Source organism: Miniopterus schreibersii (genome assembly GCF_964146895.1).
Source record: "Miniopterus schreibersii genome assembly, chromosome: 4".
Taxonomy (NCBI): Eukaryota; Metazoa; Chordata; class Mammalia; order Chiroptera; family Miniopteridae; genus Miniopterus; species Miniopterus schreibersii.
Genome location: NC_138105.1, coordinates 53,254,087 through 53,272,383, shown reverse-complemented (window position 1 = coordinate 53,272,383; position 18,297 = coordinate 53,254,087). Strand labels below are relative to the sequence as shown.

General features: G+C 37.3%; 1 protein-coding gene across 7 annotated transcripts in view; it reads left to right on the top strand.

Annotated features, from left to right (window-relative positions):
• The first annotated feature begins 894 nt into the window (after window positions 1-894).
• The window catches only part of GRIA2 (glutamate ionotropic receptor AMPA type subunit 2), a 117,311-nt gene continuing 99,908 nt past the window's right edge, over window positions 895-18,297 (top strand). For all 7 annotated transcript variants that reach the window (XM_081134341.1, XM_081134339.1, XM_081134340.1 and 4 more), the window contains exons 1-2: window positions 895-1,424; window positions 1,961-2,101. In XM_081134341.1, the coding sequence (XP_080990467.1) occupies window positions 1,337-1,424; window positions 1,961-2,101 (229 nt within the window). In that variant the 5' untranslated portion in view covers window positions 895-1,336. The remainder of the gene's footprint in view (window positions 1,425-1,960; window positions 2,102-18,297) is intronic.

Genomic DNA, 18,297 nt, shown 5'->3' with positions numbered 1-18,297 from the left:
GGGATCCGGTTTCTGTGTGTCTGAGAGAGTGTGCAGCTCAGCGGCCTTGCTGGACATGTTTCAGCTTCTCATTTCTTTCTCTTAACGAGCCTTTCCTTCTTGAAGCGAAGGGAAAGTCTTCTGTTTTCAATCCGTCTAGAGAAAGGGCTTCTAAGGAACCACGCCTGCCTGTCTCGTCCGCAGTGAAGGCGGTGAGAGGCTCCCGCACGCCGCTGGCTCCGCAAGTTGGCATCGCAGCCCAGGGGGACACGCTCTAAGAGGCTGGATTTCCATGCAAAGTCTTTCAAAGATTCAGTCTCCATCTTCTCCCAGGCGGCTTTAGCCTCTAAACGTAGAATGTGGGGTTTTCCCTGGACCATGGCTATGTCACCTTTAGTTAAAGTTCACAATTTTGGGGACACTTCAGTGGGTATTCTGTCGTGCTTATTTGCTTTTTGGCTGGATGCGGCGAGGTGCATGGCAGCGTTCCTACACCGCCAGGCGGGTTTCACAGGCTCCTGAAGACAGAAATCAGAATTACTCTGAACGCACGACAGCAGGGCCTGGCGACAGAACGCTTCCCTGCCAACAGCAATTAGCAGTTGGGCTTCTCTGCCTCGGGTCGGGCCGGCGCATCTCCGCGCCCGCCGCACCGAGGTCGCGCCAGGGCCGGGCGCGGGGCGCTGTCCTCGGTGCTGAAAGGCGGCGGCAAGCGGCGGGCGGCGGGCGCGACCGCTCGCGAGACCCGAGGCCGCGCCGAGGGAAACCCGCCGCCGGGCTCCGAGCCGCGTTTTCTCGGAGCCGTGCAGCCGCCACCGCCAGGGCAGTGCGGGGTGCGGGATTCAGGGCGGGGGCGGGGGAAGGGGGGGGCGCGCGCCGGCAGCCTGCTGAGAGTCGCGCACGCGCGTCCGGGACGGCCTGCCCCTCTCTGTGACTTGCGCGCGCGTGTGTGTGTGTGTGTGTGTGTGTGTGTGTGTGTGCGCGCGAGCGCGCGCGCGTGAGAGAGAGAGGAGAGAGGGAGAAGAGCGCGCGAGAGGGTGAGTGTGTGTGAGTGCACGGGAGGGTGCTGAATATTCCCAGGCACTGGGACCACAGCGGCAGCTCCGCTGAAAACTGCAGCCAGCCAGTCCTCTGGACTTCGGGAGCTGGGACAGGGCGCAGGGAATCAGCAGCCACCAGCAGGACCTGGGAAATAGGAATTCTTCTGCCTTCGCTTCAGGGTTGTAGCAGCTCGGTGCTAAATTGCTGTTTCAAAAATGCGGAGGATCTAATTTGCTGAGGAAAACGGCCAAAGCAGGAAGAGAAGGAAAAGGGGGAAACAGGGGGATATTTTGTGGATGCTCTACTTTTCTTGGAAATGCAAAAGATTATGCATATATCTGCCCTCCTTTCTCCTGTTTTATGGGGACTAATTTTTGGTGTCTCTTCTAACAGCATACAGATAGGTAGGTATCCTTTGTGCTCTGCTTTTGAATTGTGCATAATTTGGTGGTAATCTTTGTTCACAGTGAGCAAATTAATTCATGTCATGTAGACTTATGTCATACCTTGACTGCATTCCAGATTTAAGCTGCCTCGACTATACATGTTTTTCTTAGGACTGAAGCAAAGGGGAAAGACGATGCCTTGATACTATAGAGAAAAAAATATCTTCTCATCTCTGCCTTCCACATTTTGTTAATCCTGCCTTAGCATGTTGCCGTTTGCTCAGGTTCTCTAGGGGTCTGAATGCAAAGCTTGTGGTTAGCCGGAAAGGCAAGTGTTTCTGGCCACCTACCTTGCCCTCAGACTCTCATCTGTGCGGTGACCCCTTTGGCTGTCATGTGGATGCCCGACCCCCTGCTTCCAGAGCCCCTCGATGTATTTATTCCGCTTATTAGCGTCAATAAGAGACTCCAGGGCTGCTGGGCACTAGCGGGCTCCTCTCCTTTCCCTCCCGGGCACTGACACTGTTCTCCTGCTTGGTATTTGTTCTTTACAGGGGGGCTATTTCCCAGGGGCGCCGATCAAGAATACAGTGCATTTCGGGTAGGGATGGTTCAGTTTTCCACTTCGGAGTTCAGACTAACACCGCACATCGACAATCTGGAGGTAGCAAACAGCTTCGCAGTCACCAATGCTTGTAAGTAATGAATATTCATGTATTTCAGGTGCCGCGCGCGGAAGCCAGCGAGTGTGAGCGCGGGGTGGGTGGTGTGTGCGTCTTTCAGTGTGTCAGTGTGTGGGTGTGAGTGACTGCACACGCGCGTGTGCGTGTGACAGCGTAGGGGGAAAGTGGCTGCAATCTCGGGGACCCCCGCTGGTTGAAGGGGGGGTGAGGAGGGAGCGAAAGGAATTGAAGAGTGTGCGCATTAGAGAGGCGGGTGGGGGGCTTCGTTAGGTTCGGGGATTTCTAGTTTATCTTGAATGCTTCTCCCTGCCCCCTTCTTCGCGCACCTTGCGAGCCTGGTGGCACCCTGCCCGCAGAGAACACGCTGTTCCCCAGGGCGCGCCGTCGGGCTGTCGGGTAGATCCCGCGGGGACTGCCGGAGCCGGGCTGCCTCTCCAGGCAGCTGCAGCCCTCGCCTGCGGCCCTGGCGCAAGTCTGCAGGCCAGCTCGGGTTCCCTCGACAGACCCCTGAGCCCTGTATTATCCGCCCCCCCCCGCGCCCCCCGACGGGCTGTTGAATGGTTCGGGAGCTGGGCTCGGGTCTGTTACATAACGCCCACCGGAGGGGCGCGGTGCGGTGCGGTGCGGCGGGGCGCGCGGGGAGGCTGCTGCAGGCCCGGGGGCTGCTCCGCCAGGTACCCGTGGAGCGGAGCGCGGCAGTTTCTCGCCGCTCGGGTGAGCTTCAGCCTTCAGTCGAAGGGGGCAATTCTGCCGGTGGGGCCGCGGTCAGCTCGCGGGCTGGATGCGCTTTGTTCTCAGGGAGCGCGGCTCAGGCCAGGGCAGCGACGGGGAAAAGACCTGAAAGCGGTTAGATGCGGCCGAGTTTGAAAATCTGGAGAAGTCGCCGATCAGCCATTTTAGTCTTTGCAGTCAGTTATCCACGTTCGCCCGTCACTGCGCGCTGCGCTGCGGGGCGGGCGTGGAAGCTGCCCCGAGGCTACAAAGTCCTAGCGTCCAAGCAGCGCAGCCCCCGAGGGTCCGTGGGCAGGCCGGCGGCCCCACCCGCGCGCGGGCTGCGCAGCGCGGCCGCGGGACCTGCTTGCCCTCTGCCCGGCAGCTGCCATCATCTCCTGCCGGCTGGGCTGATCCTTCCCCGATCTGGTGTTTTTACTTTGTAGCGCCTAGTTAACAATTTAGAGGGGGCTTTGCAGATGGCTCGCCTCCCACTTTGGCTACAGTGTAAAGGAGCTAGTGGAAAATTACCACAGAAAAAAGCCCCAGGGCTGTCTCTTCCCACGTTAGGCAAACAACGGGTGCCATCCCACTTCCTCATATTGAGCCTTAATCATATATTCCATGGGTTAGCTGGATGATCGTGTCAGGAACATTCTCAAATCATTTTGAAACCACCGTCCTCCAGATGAATGAAGAAATGAAACAGTTTTCTTTGACCGTTGGAGCAGGGTCATTATGATGATCAGATTAGATTAGATGCCTATAATTAAATTGTTTATAAAGACCCTATTTAAGAAGGTTTCAGGGCTACATGTTTTCTTCAAATGTTGATACCAAGTAAGAAAAGAAGCTGGGGGAGGCGGGCAGGAAAAGGAGGGGGGAGGAAGGAGAGAGAGAGAGGAGACAGAGACTCTTCAAGTGGATTTGCAGCTTTAAAAAAATCTCCATAAATATAAGAATATCTTGGAAAATTTATATAGACATACATACGTATAAAGAAACCCCTGTCATTTAATTTTTGAAGGCTTCTATACTTGACCTATTTACCCACCAGATTTAGATTATTCATTTGATTTGATATTGTTTCCAGTTTTTTTTCTTGAATTATGACTGACATACAACTGTGCTAAGTATCTAACTGTATGTAATTATATCCCAGTGTGAAAATGCTTTGAAAAGTAACAAACTTAAGGCAAGACTATTATTACTGGAAATGTGTAGATTTTGAAAATGAGGTGAAAGTAATTGACATCTCTACACTTTGAAAATGGTCAATTATTAAGTTCACTCATTGGTGAAAATAATGAGAGGGCCTGACTGAGATATAAGATATAAAGGGTATGTCCACTGAGCAAAATGAAAATTCCTTGAGTCCAACAAATGTCGAATCACCATTGGAGCTTTGTAAAGATTAAAGGTTATGGTTAGTTTAGGTTAGGTAACTAGTTTAGGTTCCAAGTTTCACTATTTTTGAATAGGTTTATTTTTAATATAAACGTTATTGAAGTAAGATATGCAGACAGAAAATGTAAATATATTAAACACATATGGAACTCAAAGAACTTCCACAGAATGATACATCACGTAATGAGGAGACGGATTTCATTGAAACACGCACATACAATTCTTTTGACCACAGCCCTGAGAAACTGAAAGTGGCATCTTCATTTTGCACAGATTTTTGTTGTTGTTTTGCTCAGAAAATAAAGCTGAAATTAAAACATACCTGTCTCCAGATCCTGAAATTACTCCTCCATGGATTAGTATTCTGGGACACTAAAACAAATGACGGTGAGGAACTGAAGGCATTTTCAAGGTTCCCACGAGGGACTTCAGAATGACGACATTTGCAACACCCATGTCATAAGTAATTTTACTGGTTGCTAAAAAGAACTAGTGAGGCACTGTTACAGAAGAGAGCTCATTGGATAGAATTTTCTGGAGTTGGCATGGACTCATTGACCAGGCAAATTGTTTAACATTCGTGTGGCTCAGTTTCTTCTTTTTTTAGAATTTCACACTCCAGAGATGACTGCAAAATGAAATGGAGTGTTTGTATCCTTATTAATTTTATTTTTGCATAGAGCAACAGAAAATGTAAAAATTGTTTAACTCTTTTCAGAGAGAGGTGCTTATGCAAAACTACAATTACAAAGTCAACAGTCCAAAAAAGGAATGGAAATCTCTAATATCAAATTTGTCCAGATGAGCCTCGATCATTTAAATCCTGCTCAAATTTTTTTCTCCAGGGTTTAGCCTTTGTTTTCTTGCCTTTTCAGTCAGGGGAGTCCTTGATTCTCTCCTATATGAAGTGGAAGCAGCAGCAGCAAATATGTTGATAGCTAAAACCAAAATGACTTTCTTTCATTTCTTCCAGAAAGCTAAGGAAGTCTACTCTCAAACTCCATTGTCAAAATATGTGTCCCCAACCAGTGTTCACAGAGTAGCTTTTTCTCCTAGTTAAACCATAAAAATCACACTGGGTTAAGTTTACGTATTCAGAAAGTAGAGTTTCATACTTTAATAATTTCAAAATAGAAAATATATTAGCTCGCTAATTTAATTTTATTTCTGAGATGGAGGAGTTTATTTGGAAATGCTGAGGTTGACAACGACTTAAGGATCCAGCAAGACCACTGAAGGGGTTAAGGTTATGCAAATGAAATGGAGTCATTATATTCTGAACCGGGTAAAACGACTGTGCATTGCACTGAACTCCCACATCCTTCTTTTTCACCATCACAGTGGGATAATGCAAGTACCTATTTGTTCCCATTTGTTTCCATGGGAACCTGGGGAAATAAAGACAGATTCCAATTTCTTTTTTTTCTCTCTCTCTCCCTTCCTCTTCCTACCTCCCCCCTCCACCTCCTTCCCCTTTTCCTTTCCTCCTTCTTTTCTTCTTAGGTACAGATAATACTAAGCTTTTAAATTTTTTCCTCTGAAGGCTGTTCAAACATAAACATTCATTATGAGAAAATATAAACCATAACATTAGAGGGGGAAAAAGACTAGCATATGAGCATCTGATTGTTCAACAGTTGAAACCAGTGATGGGCCTCAAGAATTTCTTTCTCCCCACTCCCTCCCATATTTGAGTGCCCTCTAGTTGTCAGAGACTAAATGAATGCTTTTCTTATATTAATTCACTTTTTCAACCATTCCCTTCTATGCTCTTTTGAATACTTTTCAAAGACTTGTAGGCCTTGATGCCTCCAGTGTGCATTGGCCACTGTGGTCTTGTTTAAGAGCTTTAGTATGAGGATTGAAGATGGTCTAGTAGTTCTTATACAAAAGCAATTTATTGCAGTAATTAAATTTTTTTGTGAAAAAAATAAATTTGATGTTGCATATGTGTTTATACCACATATTATGTATTGTTAATAAAATCAACAGCAGATTTTAAAAAAATATTACATACTTTTATGTTCTAAAAAATTTTTAATAAACTTTAATGCTGTTCTCATCACTAAAACTTATTAAAAATAAAACTGTCAAAATGGGCTGTAAACATGAGTCTTTGATCCCATAGGGTTTTGGAATTAAAAATATTAAATATTAGATTTCCTGTTCAAATCTTTCTATTTATTTCATGAATGACTTTGACAAATAGCTATTAGTCTATTTAAAAATAATTTAATAATTTTATATTTCAATTCCATAAAAATAAATCATAAAATATTAAATTTAAAGAAAGAGCAGATAGGAATCTACTTTTTCTCTAAGCCAGCAGATGGAGATGTTGGAGAAAATATTGTTCTTTCATAAAACTGTTGCGCACACTGAATACCCTTTGAAACATTGCAAATTTATTTAGGAAAAGAATTAAAAATATATAAATGGCATCTACTTTAAAAAAAAAAAATCACTTAAAATGCTGTTTGAAAGATAATTCCTGACAGAATGCATTCAATTTTACTTTTAAAATAGATTATCTTAAATATTTTTATAAACTTGAATTATAAAGGAATTTGGAAACAGCTCTGATTGTAAATGCTGTTGGAAGGGAGAATTCTAAAATTATATAACTTTTTAGTCTTTAGCTTTGATTCTCAAGATATCATTTAAAACGTGTATTTTTTATCATTAGGTTTTAGTCACAAATTATTGAGATTGTATATCTGTGTTCATCTAATTAATTAATTAATGTTTGCTAAACTTTTACTATGCTTTTAATCAATGCAACTTCATGTGTGTTATATATATATATATGTAATATGTGCATATGTATACTTATAATTATAGAGTATATGTAGTTATAGATTGGCTGGGTTGTCATGTTTTGACATTTTTGTTGAGGTAATTACTAAAACCTAGAGTTACCAACTTAAAGATATGCAAAAATTTGATAAAACCAGAATCAACTTGAATGCTTTTAAGCACTGATAAGAATTCATGGTGTGAAGAAAACCATGAGCACATGTACAGTACACAATACCTTACAACATGGTGTTGTAAATATTCAGTCATATTCAGTCATATTCAATTGGAGATTGCAAAGAAAGAAATAATAGCTCTTTGAATGTAAGAATAATTAATTTTTCATTAGATTTTTGTAAACATTCATACTTCATTTACCACAAGAGAGTTTCAAGAAAATAATACATTATACTAAACAGAAATCAAAGAATGGCGTTGGTTGAAATATTTCCCCCTTAAAAAGCAGTCAACAGAAGTACGTAATCTGCACAGAAAATGCTATTATAGGAAATAAAATCTAAATGGATACACATTAGTTTATTTTGTTCTTTAGATTTCACATGTGAGTGAGATCATGAGGTACTTGTCTTTTTTGACTGGCTTGTTTCACATAGCAGAACACTCTCCAAAATGATCCGGAGACACAGAAGCATGAACAGACGGACGAATCTCAGAATCTCAGAGGGAAGCCGGGGTGGGTGGGTGGGAAAAGATTAACCAAAGAACTTATATGCGTATATGCCTGGCCCATGGACACACGCAACAGTGTGGCGAAGGCCTGGGGGGGGGGTAGAAGGGGTCAATGGGGAAAAGGAGATATCTGTAATACTTTCAACAAATTTTGAAAAATGGATATACAGAACTATTTTTTTTAAGGGAGCAGAGGATACATTTCACAGAGCTAAAATATCAGACTTAAACATTTTATTGGGATGTTAATGCTACTGATTAATATATTTTCTTTCTTTTTTAACTGGAATCGACAGAAGATACTCCAGCTCTCATTAAAATATTAGCTTTTTTGTTATATTTCAGTCAACATTTCAGAGGTTTTCTCCAATGATCTGAGTAACAAATTGCCAAACCGGTGATATGACTGTTTCTTCAATACAAAATGAAAATTAATTGTTGAATTCAAAGTTAAATTTCAAAATCACCCATGATTTAAAAATTTTCCAACATCAAAATGTTTTCAGAGAAAATTTTACTAATTTGAATAAAAATAAATGTGGTTGTTACATTGGAGTTGATTAGGAGTCTAACATCTGTTATTTTTCAGTATTACTCAATGTAAAGTATTTTGTCATTTTTGATCATTTTAATGTATAGAATGAAAACATTATGCATTTTAAAGTTAACATGGAGAATGAAAAATGTGACCTTCTTGAAGGCAGGACCCTGCCATTGTTGTCTACGTAGCTTTCACAGACCCTGGCCCAGTTCTCAGTGCTTTGAAGCCCTTAATGATTATTTATCTATTAAACACATTGCATATTATATATTTTCTTATTTGTACTTTTTAAAGTCAGAATTTTGCTTTTGCTCTACATTTGGATTTCAAAAGAAACAATTTATTTGGTATCTGCCTCAAATACTATTTAAAGAAAGGTGTAATATGTTTTTCATTTTCATCTACAAGCTAGATATGTTCAAAGTTATTATCAATGTTCTAAAGCTACATTGCTATATGTTAAAGTGATTTACTGAAAATATGTACAATATACATTTTTAGAGGATTTATAAATGTTGTTAAGATAGTGCAAAAGCCATGTTACAAGTGATTACAATACAAGAATCTGTTATAAGGGCCCATACAGTTATGGGTGTGTTCAGCTTCCATTTTAGCTTTGCATTTTCCACAAAATGTGATTATAAATATTTTTTAATGGCAACAAAATTGTCATAGTCTGCTCCCCCCAAACACCTCAGGGTATTATACATCACAATTTCCCTTAATTCTTTCAGTGAATTTTTTTAAAGTACCATATGACAACATATTTTTATAGTGAATATCTTTGAATGAGAATTTTAAGGACACAGTTTCTGGACACAGGCCAATTCTTCTAACATTTGCGCTAATATGTGTGATTTTTAATATGTATGACTTTCTTTTTGCTATTTTTGTACGAGCAGTCTATCTTTAGGATTTGTTTTCTAATAACTTAGCTTTGTCCTATTTTTATTCTATTGATAATTTGCTTCAGCAAAAACCCCAATTTGTTATTATAGTTTTATTTTTATCCATTAACATATCATAGAAAAAGTTATACTACTGATAGTGTGCTTACTACTAATTTGTAGTCTAACAAAGACAGTTTTAAAATTTGGACTCTTTATCCTTATAAATAAGTGTCTTCAATTGAATTGAACAAAGAGGTTTGGGAGGTATGGTGGGGTCATTACAGTAAGGGAATTTATGAGGGAATTCTTAGATTGTTTTAATTTTCATATCTCTTCACATTTCTCAAATAAATAAAATATATACCCCTCATAGTTTTACTATTTAGATTGTTCTTCAGAATTTTACTTTATAGTTTTATATAGTTTATTTCTTGGTACGTTAATTCCACATTTTTTCCTGATTATTTCAGTATTTAAAATATGGATACAAACTGGGTTGAATTGAGAAAGTTTTAGTTTGTCTTTGAATAGGGCATCATGTTTCCAGAGCATGTTTATCCTTCATATGAAATTAATTGCAAACTATAAATGCTATGATATTCACTTATTTTATGGTCCACTGATAGTTTCACTGTGATTGAATTTCAGTCAACCTCAGAAAGTGCCCCTTCAATGCAATTATTTTTAGTCTAATTGGTCTACATGCCCAATTATACTGATAGAAATGATAGAAATATGTTTATATAAACTGAGTATACTCTATGCTTATTATTAAAATATAGTGAAATAGTATCTGATTTTTCATCCCTATAACAATATATGGCTTTACTCAATCATTCCTAATTTCAGCATGAATTTAATTGAAAATCAAGTTATACAATTTGATATAAGAACAGGTTTTCTTAGTCCATAAACCTTTTGCAGTTGGTATTAGGCTTTGCATTAAAATATTATTGTTTCAGATTTAATATTCATTTTACAATTTCTTTAGCATTAGTGTTCAGTCCATTGAACAATATGTCAGCAATTGAATTACATATTTTTAAATTTCTTTTGCAAGAATTAAAGGATAGAACAAGCATTTCAAAATAAGTATTTTTACGTCAAAGGAAAAAAATTCTCTATTGCAGATTGAAATTGTCTGATTTCTTTCTTTTTATTGCAGACTGAAATTGTGAGATTTCTTAAAGGGTGGGAAGGGGGCCATGGACGCAGGAAAAGCTCCAAGAGGCAGGGTAACTTGGTGCCTAGTCAGGGCAGTGGGAATTTGGAACTGGGAACTCTTTTTCTTTCCCTTATTGTTTAGGCTTCTCCTTGACTTGGTGTTGCTTAGTTTGCAGGTCTCTGGTCAGTCTTCTTCTACAGTAGCATTGAGCTACTGTGAAATTTTATCATAAAATTACTTTTGACAGTTATAAATTATTAACTACTTCCAGAGGAAGACACAAAGGAAAAGAAGCAGTATGTATCCCTCTTAGGTAAAAACACCAATTTTAGATGCTTATTACTCTCAACTGGCAAATAATGTCATCCTTGATAATTATGAAATAAAATATTTTCTGAAAAGTTTAAATATATGAGAGATACACAATGTATCATAATAAACTTTATGTCTTGCTTGGGGTACCTGAGACCTATACCTGGGGTACCCGTAGCAACTAAAAAACTGCATGATAAGTGCTGATAAATGGGATTTATTGGTAGAACTCAGAAATATTTATCTTTTAGTCTATGTTATCTGGTGGTAATATATCCTATTTCTTTACATCTGAATAATATTTTAAAAAATCTTTGATATATTTAAAAATATGTTAGCATGTCTTAGAATATTTAACAAAATTAATGATAACTCTTGAGCAATATGCAATTTTTTGTCATTAATTATTCAAAAATTAATAAGGGATAATTTGAGGCTGAAATGCAGGACACAGTGAGCACTTTCAGCCTGAAGAATAAAGGATTATAAGGGTTAGGGCAGTCAATTTCATCAATATATTTGAAAACATTGTCATATACATATTAGTAGTTCAAATTTCGAACATTTTAAACGTCCTCAAGAGCTTCGTGTAAGCTATTTATGTGAATTACAGATACTTAAAGGGACTATGTTTTGAATGATCCAGCTACCACAGAAATAGTTCCTACAAGTCTAGAGTGGGAGAAGGGCTTCTCTTAAGAAACAAGCAAATAAAACACACACACACACCTCATCAGAAGTCTTTGGCAAAGAAAGTTCTGGAAGTGACCATCTCTAGGGGTAGTAGGAACTATGTGTGTTTTACTATTTTTTTGTGAAAGATACATTTCAGTTTATGTCATTATTTTTTTTTATTCTTGTCTTGTGTTTTTGAGGACTGAAAAATTTCAATCTTGTTTTTAGTTTATATATGAAATGGAGTTATCGAGCTCTGTAATTCCCAAGCACTTTCACAATTTATAGCTTTATCTGTTTTGCCATTTTTAAGTTTTTGCTAGTTTACACTGTTATTACTAAATTACATTTGGAGAGGAACTTTTAGGAACACAGGCAATAATTTAAAAGATTTATCGAGGAGCTTTATAGTTATAGTTATTTGATGCAATAGACCATAAATTCTCATCTTTATATCTCAGAACACAGACAAGTCAAGGATTGCCATCTTTAATAGTACAGGCACAAATGTTTTGTCTATGAAAATGTAAAACCTTGATTCATTGACGTTTACAACCCCGATGTCCTGGGAGGCAGAATGGCATTGGCTAAGAGTCTGTACTTGGAACTGAGTTCCAGTCCTGCAATTAAATGTGTGACATTGGATAAGGTGCTTAACCTACCTAAGTCTCCAGGTGTCACCTTTATAAAAGGGAATCACACATGATGGGATTGTTTTGAAGCTCCACAATAGGCAGGGAACACGATGTACTATGCTTGGCCCATCTAAGTGCACAAAAATTAGTGAACTTCTATTATCACTTCTTGTGTTAGGAACTTTGGATAGTTTTGATAGCACTTGGTATGAGAGGCAGAGAACAATAGAAAATGCATTTCTAGTTCCTTGCTAGAATCTTTCTACTGCTTGTGTATCAGTGCAGCACATATGGTGACAAAGAGGAGACTAATACAATAAACCACATAAGCCACTTAAAATTATGTTTAGTGAGCTGACGTATGAGAAGATTTTTAAAGCTGAGGTGCTGAAACTGGGGTAGTTCTACATCTTCCCCATTGTTATTCAACATTTACATTCAACATTTACATTCAACATTGTTATTCAATCACTTACATTTAAGATGTTGAACAGTTTGGAAATCTCTTATCCCTGGTAGATCTTTCAAGCACATAATTAAGATATCTTAACAATTGGTCTAACTGTGCACATTATGGACTCCTAGTGTTTATTTCACTTAATTGATGGAATTATATTTATTTAAATGAGAAGAAATTAAGAGAACACCTCTCATTCTTTTTCCTTTCTGTGCAATGAGGCTGTTTCTTCATCCTGCTTGATAATATATTAGGAATTTAAATGAGAAAATAAGCATTTTGGTTATTTTGTCATAAATGAGCCAAATGTTCCCTTTTTCATTGTATCTCATGCCTTAACTATGAACTAAACAGCGTGCTCAGAGCCATGGAGGGGACTGAAGTGGAAATCCTTGCCTTCAGGGAGCTTGTACATTTGATAGCTTTCTATTTATGTATCACTTTTATCTTTTTAAAACACTTTCACATCTGCTTGGCCTTCACTGTAGCTCTGTAAGGTTTATAGGATAAATAGAATTATTATTATGCTAATTTTCCAGATGAGAAAACAGAAATCTAAGTGAGCCGCTGCGGCCTTGGGGAGGAGAGCTTGCCTGGAAACCAAGCCCGCTGGCCCCTGGCCTAGAGCCTTCCCGTCCCAGGGGCAAGGCGGCCGGCGCACTAAGTGAGCAGACACGGGTTGAAATCCTGGCTCCAGCATTTACCGGGTGTGTGACTTTGTGTACATCAGTTAAACTTTATAATCCTTTTACTTCCTCTGTAAAACGGGGGCCATTATGATACTTGCCTCATAATGCAATTGTCAGATCTAAATGATTAATAGTTGACCATTATAATATAGTGATGAATGTCGTGAATTTCAGTGAGTCCAATTCCCCTAAGTGCATATTAGTCACATCTACTTAGTCGGTGCTTTTAGGTGCATGGAAGAGAAGGTGTTAAAGAAAGCTAACATAGCTCTCTGAAATTTTCCAATAATTAAGCTTTTATAATACAACCACTCAAGCAAATACTAGAGCGTAGGCTTTTATTTTATTATAATTTTTAGAAAACTGTTAAATATAAACATTTTACAAGAATTTTAGTGTAGTCTTCATTTACAGTCTTCTCCCCAAAATTCTACATACAGCTAAATAGTAAGAGCTGAAAATCATACATAAGGTTAAAAAATGTTAATTCTGGTTGGCATTAAGTGTGATATCTGATACTGTTCAGTTAACACTTCCGTCATCAATACATTTGAGCCAATTCCATGAATGGTATGTATTTCCCATGGCTAGGGTGACAGTGGACATGGGACACATTCTCTGTGATGTCTCCCCTGTGGGGCAGGTGTCTACATCTTGCTGCAGGTCGGTTGGGCCGTTGTAATCTTTTCCACGAGCCCCTTGCTTAGAATGAATAAAGAGGCTCTCTTTGCCTGTTTCTATTCTGTTGGAAAGGTCTCAAAAGTTTGAAAAATCTTGAAATAATTACTTATCCAGAGATTACTTCCTTTGAGGAATAAAGAGACACTTTTTGAGGGGATGTAACCCTTGATAATGAGGAAAAATAAGGAAGAATGAGCTACATTTTTTCTTTGTTTTTAAACATTCACTACCTCATTCTGTGTTGACTTCCATTATTCTGATGGTATGTGTGAACTCTTTAATGTAGCATAGTAAGAATCTGGGTCAAAATTATTATTTTAAAGCAAATCCATATATTTACATGATAAAATTATATTTATTACTTGAATGTGGGCCCAAGGTGGAATAAATTGGATAAAAGTCAAATATTTATCTTCAAAATACTTAAGTCTACATTGTTTGTATTCATCCAAAACTTATCACAGGGTTTTCTTCTTTCTTTACTTCTTTCCTCGAACTTTCCCTAGATACCTGTTCTATGCCAAGCCCTTTGGTCATGTCTGAGGTGACAAAGAACATGATAAGATTTCTGTGTTGGAAATTATACATGGTGCAGAAGTAGTTAATCTCAGTCAGCTAGATGATTTCCTTATTATGTTAAAATGTGTAGTAAAATTATTGTTTCTAGACCATTTATAAATATTATCTTATACCTTGGAACTAGATTTGAATCAAAGTATCTTAAGAGCAGAAGTGGTAATTCCAAACACTGTGGAGAAATCATAAAAAAATGAATTGATGGAAAATGAAAATTGTTGTATTATATACTGACATAGACTATATTATTGAAAAACTGGGTGGCCAAATGAGGAACTAGTGATATTAGCAATAATGTGAATTGCAGATCTTCCAAAAATAATTTTAATTTTTGAATGATATCTGGAGATGACAATTTATATTTTATTTTGCATGATTTTCTTTTTTTCTCTGCCAAAAGCAATTCAGTTTGAACCAGCATACACTATAGAAATTTCTGAATAGTTCTGATGTAAATTAACTTTATGTAGACTATATTATTTAATTATTATAAATACTACTTTAGCTTGTTGCTGAAGGGGCAAGTTGCAAGTTTTAGAAGAGTATGTTTTATAAAATATTTTAAAATGTTGATGCATATAGTTATTTCAACTAATATAAAAGACACTAACACCTTACTGGTTCCCTTGTAATGTTAAAATAGGTCTTATATTATCTAAACTTTTATTATTGTATCAGTTTAAAAATTTCAGGTGGAAAATCATGATTATCTTAAAAAAGGATCACATTTAACATAGAAAAATATATTTAAAAGTTAAAATGTTTGTTAATAATAGCATTTTGGCATTGTAGATGATTTAAGCTTTAAAATATGCAATGCAAAAAATAAGAATTTAGATACTTAAGGTTTTTATATTTTGAGTTTTAAAAATTATGATGAAAATAACTCATATGTATGGTAATTTTTAAACACTACAAGCAGAAATATAATATTATGTCTTTTCTCCCCCAATTCCACTTGTCTCAGATGATCACCATCAATGGTGTCCAGATATACTAGTATAATAAACACACTGTTCTTTCTTTATCTTGATTGTTTCTAACCTAACATAAATTGGACGACTTCTTTTATTTGCAGTGAAGTTTCGCTGTCTTTGTAGTTATCACATGGTTTTCTGTTGCTATTTAGCCTGTCTCATGTTGATGACTGTTTCCAGCTTTTCCTGTTTATTTTAATAATGTGTGCAAATAGGCTTGCAGAATAGATTCATATGAGTGGAATAACCAAGTCAAAACGCGTTTGCATTTAAATTTTTCCTAAATATCCAAAAAAAGTATATGACCTTATAACCCTCTGTAGTATATGTGTGCTTATTTCTGCTTACTCTCACTAGTAGTGCACAATATTAAATTGTCTAAAGCTTTGGCATTGGTATTTTATTGCTTATATTTACAGTGATAAGTGCTGACTGACGTTAAATGTTTATCAACACATTATTTGCATTTCTTTGTGTGTATGTGTGTGTTTATCTGCCCGTGCACCTGTTCATATATTTGCCCAGTATTTTATTGGGTTGTGGGTCTATTTATTACTTATAGATACATATATTATAATAATGCATACTTTGTCACGTTTTGCAGCTATTATATCCAGGGTTTTTTTCCTTGTAACCTGTTCATGATTTTTTAGAATCATGATTTTAGTTCATAATTTTTAAGAATACATATATTTTTAAATTTAGAAATTGTTTATTTTATTGCCCCAGGATTTTTGTGCCTTGCTTAGAAAGACTTTCCCACTTCTGTTTATTAAAAAACACACAACTTCCTGTCCTTTTATTTACTATGCATCGTAATTTGGTTTCATGATCCAAAATGAATCTGATTCATCTGGATTTATTTGGTATAAATACTAAAGTAGGGATACTTTAAGCTTAGTAAGTATTAAACTAAGTATTAAATTAAGCTTAAATTTCCTATGCATAGCCAATTGTCACAACGATTGTCATCATATGTATATATATATAATCCGTCTGTCCTCATTGATTTAAGATGCCATTAGATTTTCTTCTTGAGTTGCTCATGGAGTTAAAGACAAACAGGGAATTTGCCCAGAAAGTGAAATAAGCAAGATTAAAACTCTATCACAGTAAAGAATGTAAAGTTATGCAAGACACTTGTTTCTCGAGCAGTGCTATTTTTATAAATTGTGCTTTTGTGTCACTGGGGTCTCAGATCAATAAATGAGGAAGCCAGATTTGAACATTAACTGAGCCCAGAGGGATAAATAAAGGATTTTGTTATGTTTCTTGGCTTGTGTCACAGCACTAATATCACTTAAGGGCACTGCTAGTTTTGCATATTTCTTAATCTGTGTTAAGGTTGAAGTAATGGGTTATGATTATGACTTGGTTTTTGAATAACACTTTGAAGTTAATTCAGTGTAACAATCCGTATGTGTTTACAAAAAGAATATTAAAACTAAAGACTGCAATCTGTATGCAGTGAAGATAGGTAAGGGGAACTCAGATACACATGGTTTTATTAACTAACAGTTTCATCCTTAATTTGTTTTAGAAAACAGTTCTGTGCTTGCTCTAAAGACAAATATAAGCTATTTATGGCATAAGTCTAATTTAAACTGGAATACTAAATAAAATACTAAAATGCTTTTTGCATCAATAAATACTTTCAGTTTGCCTTCCAGTGTATGATACACACTGTGTATTTTTGGTCAAACATCAGAAAAATTTCTAATTCTTTAACCAGTACATTTTGTGGAACTCTGAACTTAATGTGGTCGTGAAGTGCATTTTCTAATTCACTGTCTTTCCATGCATTAAAAGAAAGATTTTTACTCTCAAGATGATGATTTTATGAAATGTATTTAATTAAATTTCTGCAAAATTCTAGACATCTGTTTATATTTTAATATATCTTCTGGTGAATACAAACATTTTAGCTATGTGAAATATAAAATTTATATCAGTGGAACTACAGTGTTAATAACTTTTTATGCTAACACTTTTTAAAAAATTAAATATTTTGCAAATAATGGCTTAGTCTCATTTCTTCCCCAACTCACAAAGGCAGAAGAAAGTGAGTAAGAAAAAGCCATTTGCTGCCACTCTACTAAAGATGGGTACCGTCCTGGCTGGTGTTGCTCAATGGTTAGAACATCAACCCTAGAACCAAAGGGTCTCGGGTTCGATTCCTGGTCAAGGGCAAGTACTTGGGTTGTAGGTTCTGTCCCTGGTCCTGGTCGGAGGGCATGTAGGAGACAACCAATTGATGTGTCTATCACATTGATGCCTCTCTCTTTCTCTCCCCTCTCTCTCCCCCACCCTCCCTCCCTTCCATTCTCTCCAAAAATCAATGGAAAATATCATTGGATGAGGGTTAGCAAAAAAAAGAAAATGAAAAGGCAGGTACCACTAAAGGGTGTGGGGAACACAGTTATGGTATCATAAGGGAGCAGGATGAAGGAAGACTCAAGAGGCAGAATTTTCTAAATGACCTCATGAAACACAGACCCTGTTCTCTTTCCAGGGATTGTTTCTGCTTTCTTTTTGCCATATGGCCACTTGTGTTTAAACTGATATTAATATATGTCATAATGACTTTTTGTTTTGGTTTAAAACCTCAAAGTTCACATTAGCTTTTCATTTACTTTTAATTTTCTTTGCCTAATTTAGATTTCAAAGCACTGTTTAATCGCCATTGTTTTCCATTTTTATTTATTGCGAAGTTCTTTTCAAGACTTTTGTACATCACGTTTCTGCAGTGAATGTAACTCGATAAGTTTATTAAAATATTCCTTCATAATTAATACAAAAACTTTCTGAAGCTCTGATTGGAATGTTTTTCCTAATTATAAAAGTAACACATTAGAGTAAAAAATTTGGAAAACACAAAAGAAAAATAAAAAGCATCGCTCATTGTACCCAAGAAATAATCACTTGTTAAGATTTCCATGTGTTCTTTTTGAGTGCTTTTGTACTTGGTGTCATACCTGAAGCATTTTTTCTTTTGAAGTGGGGCAT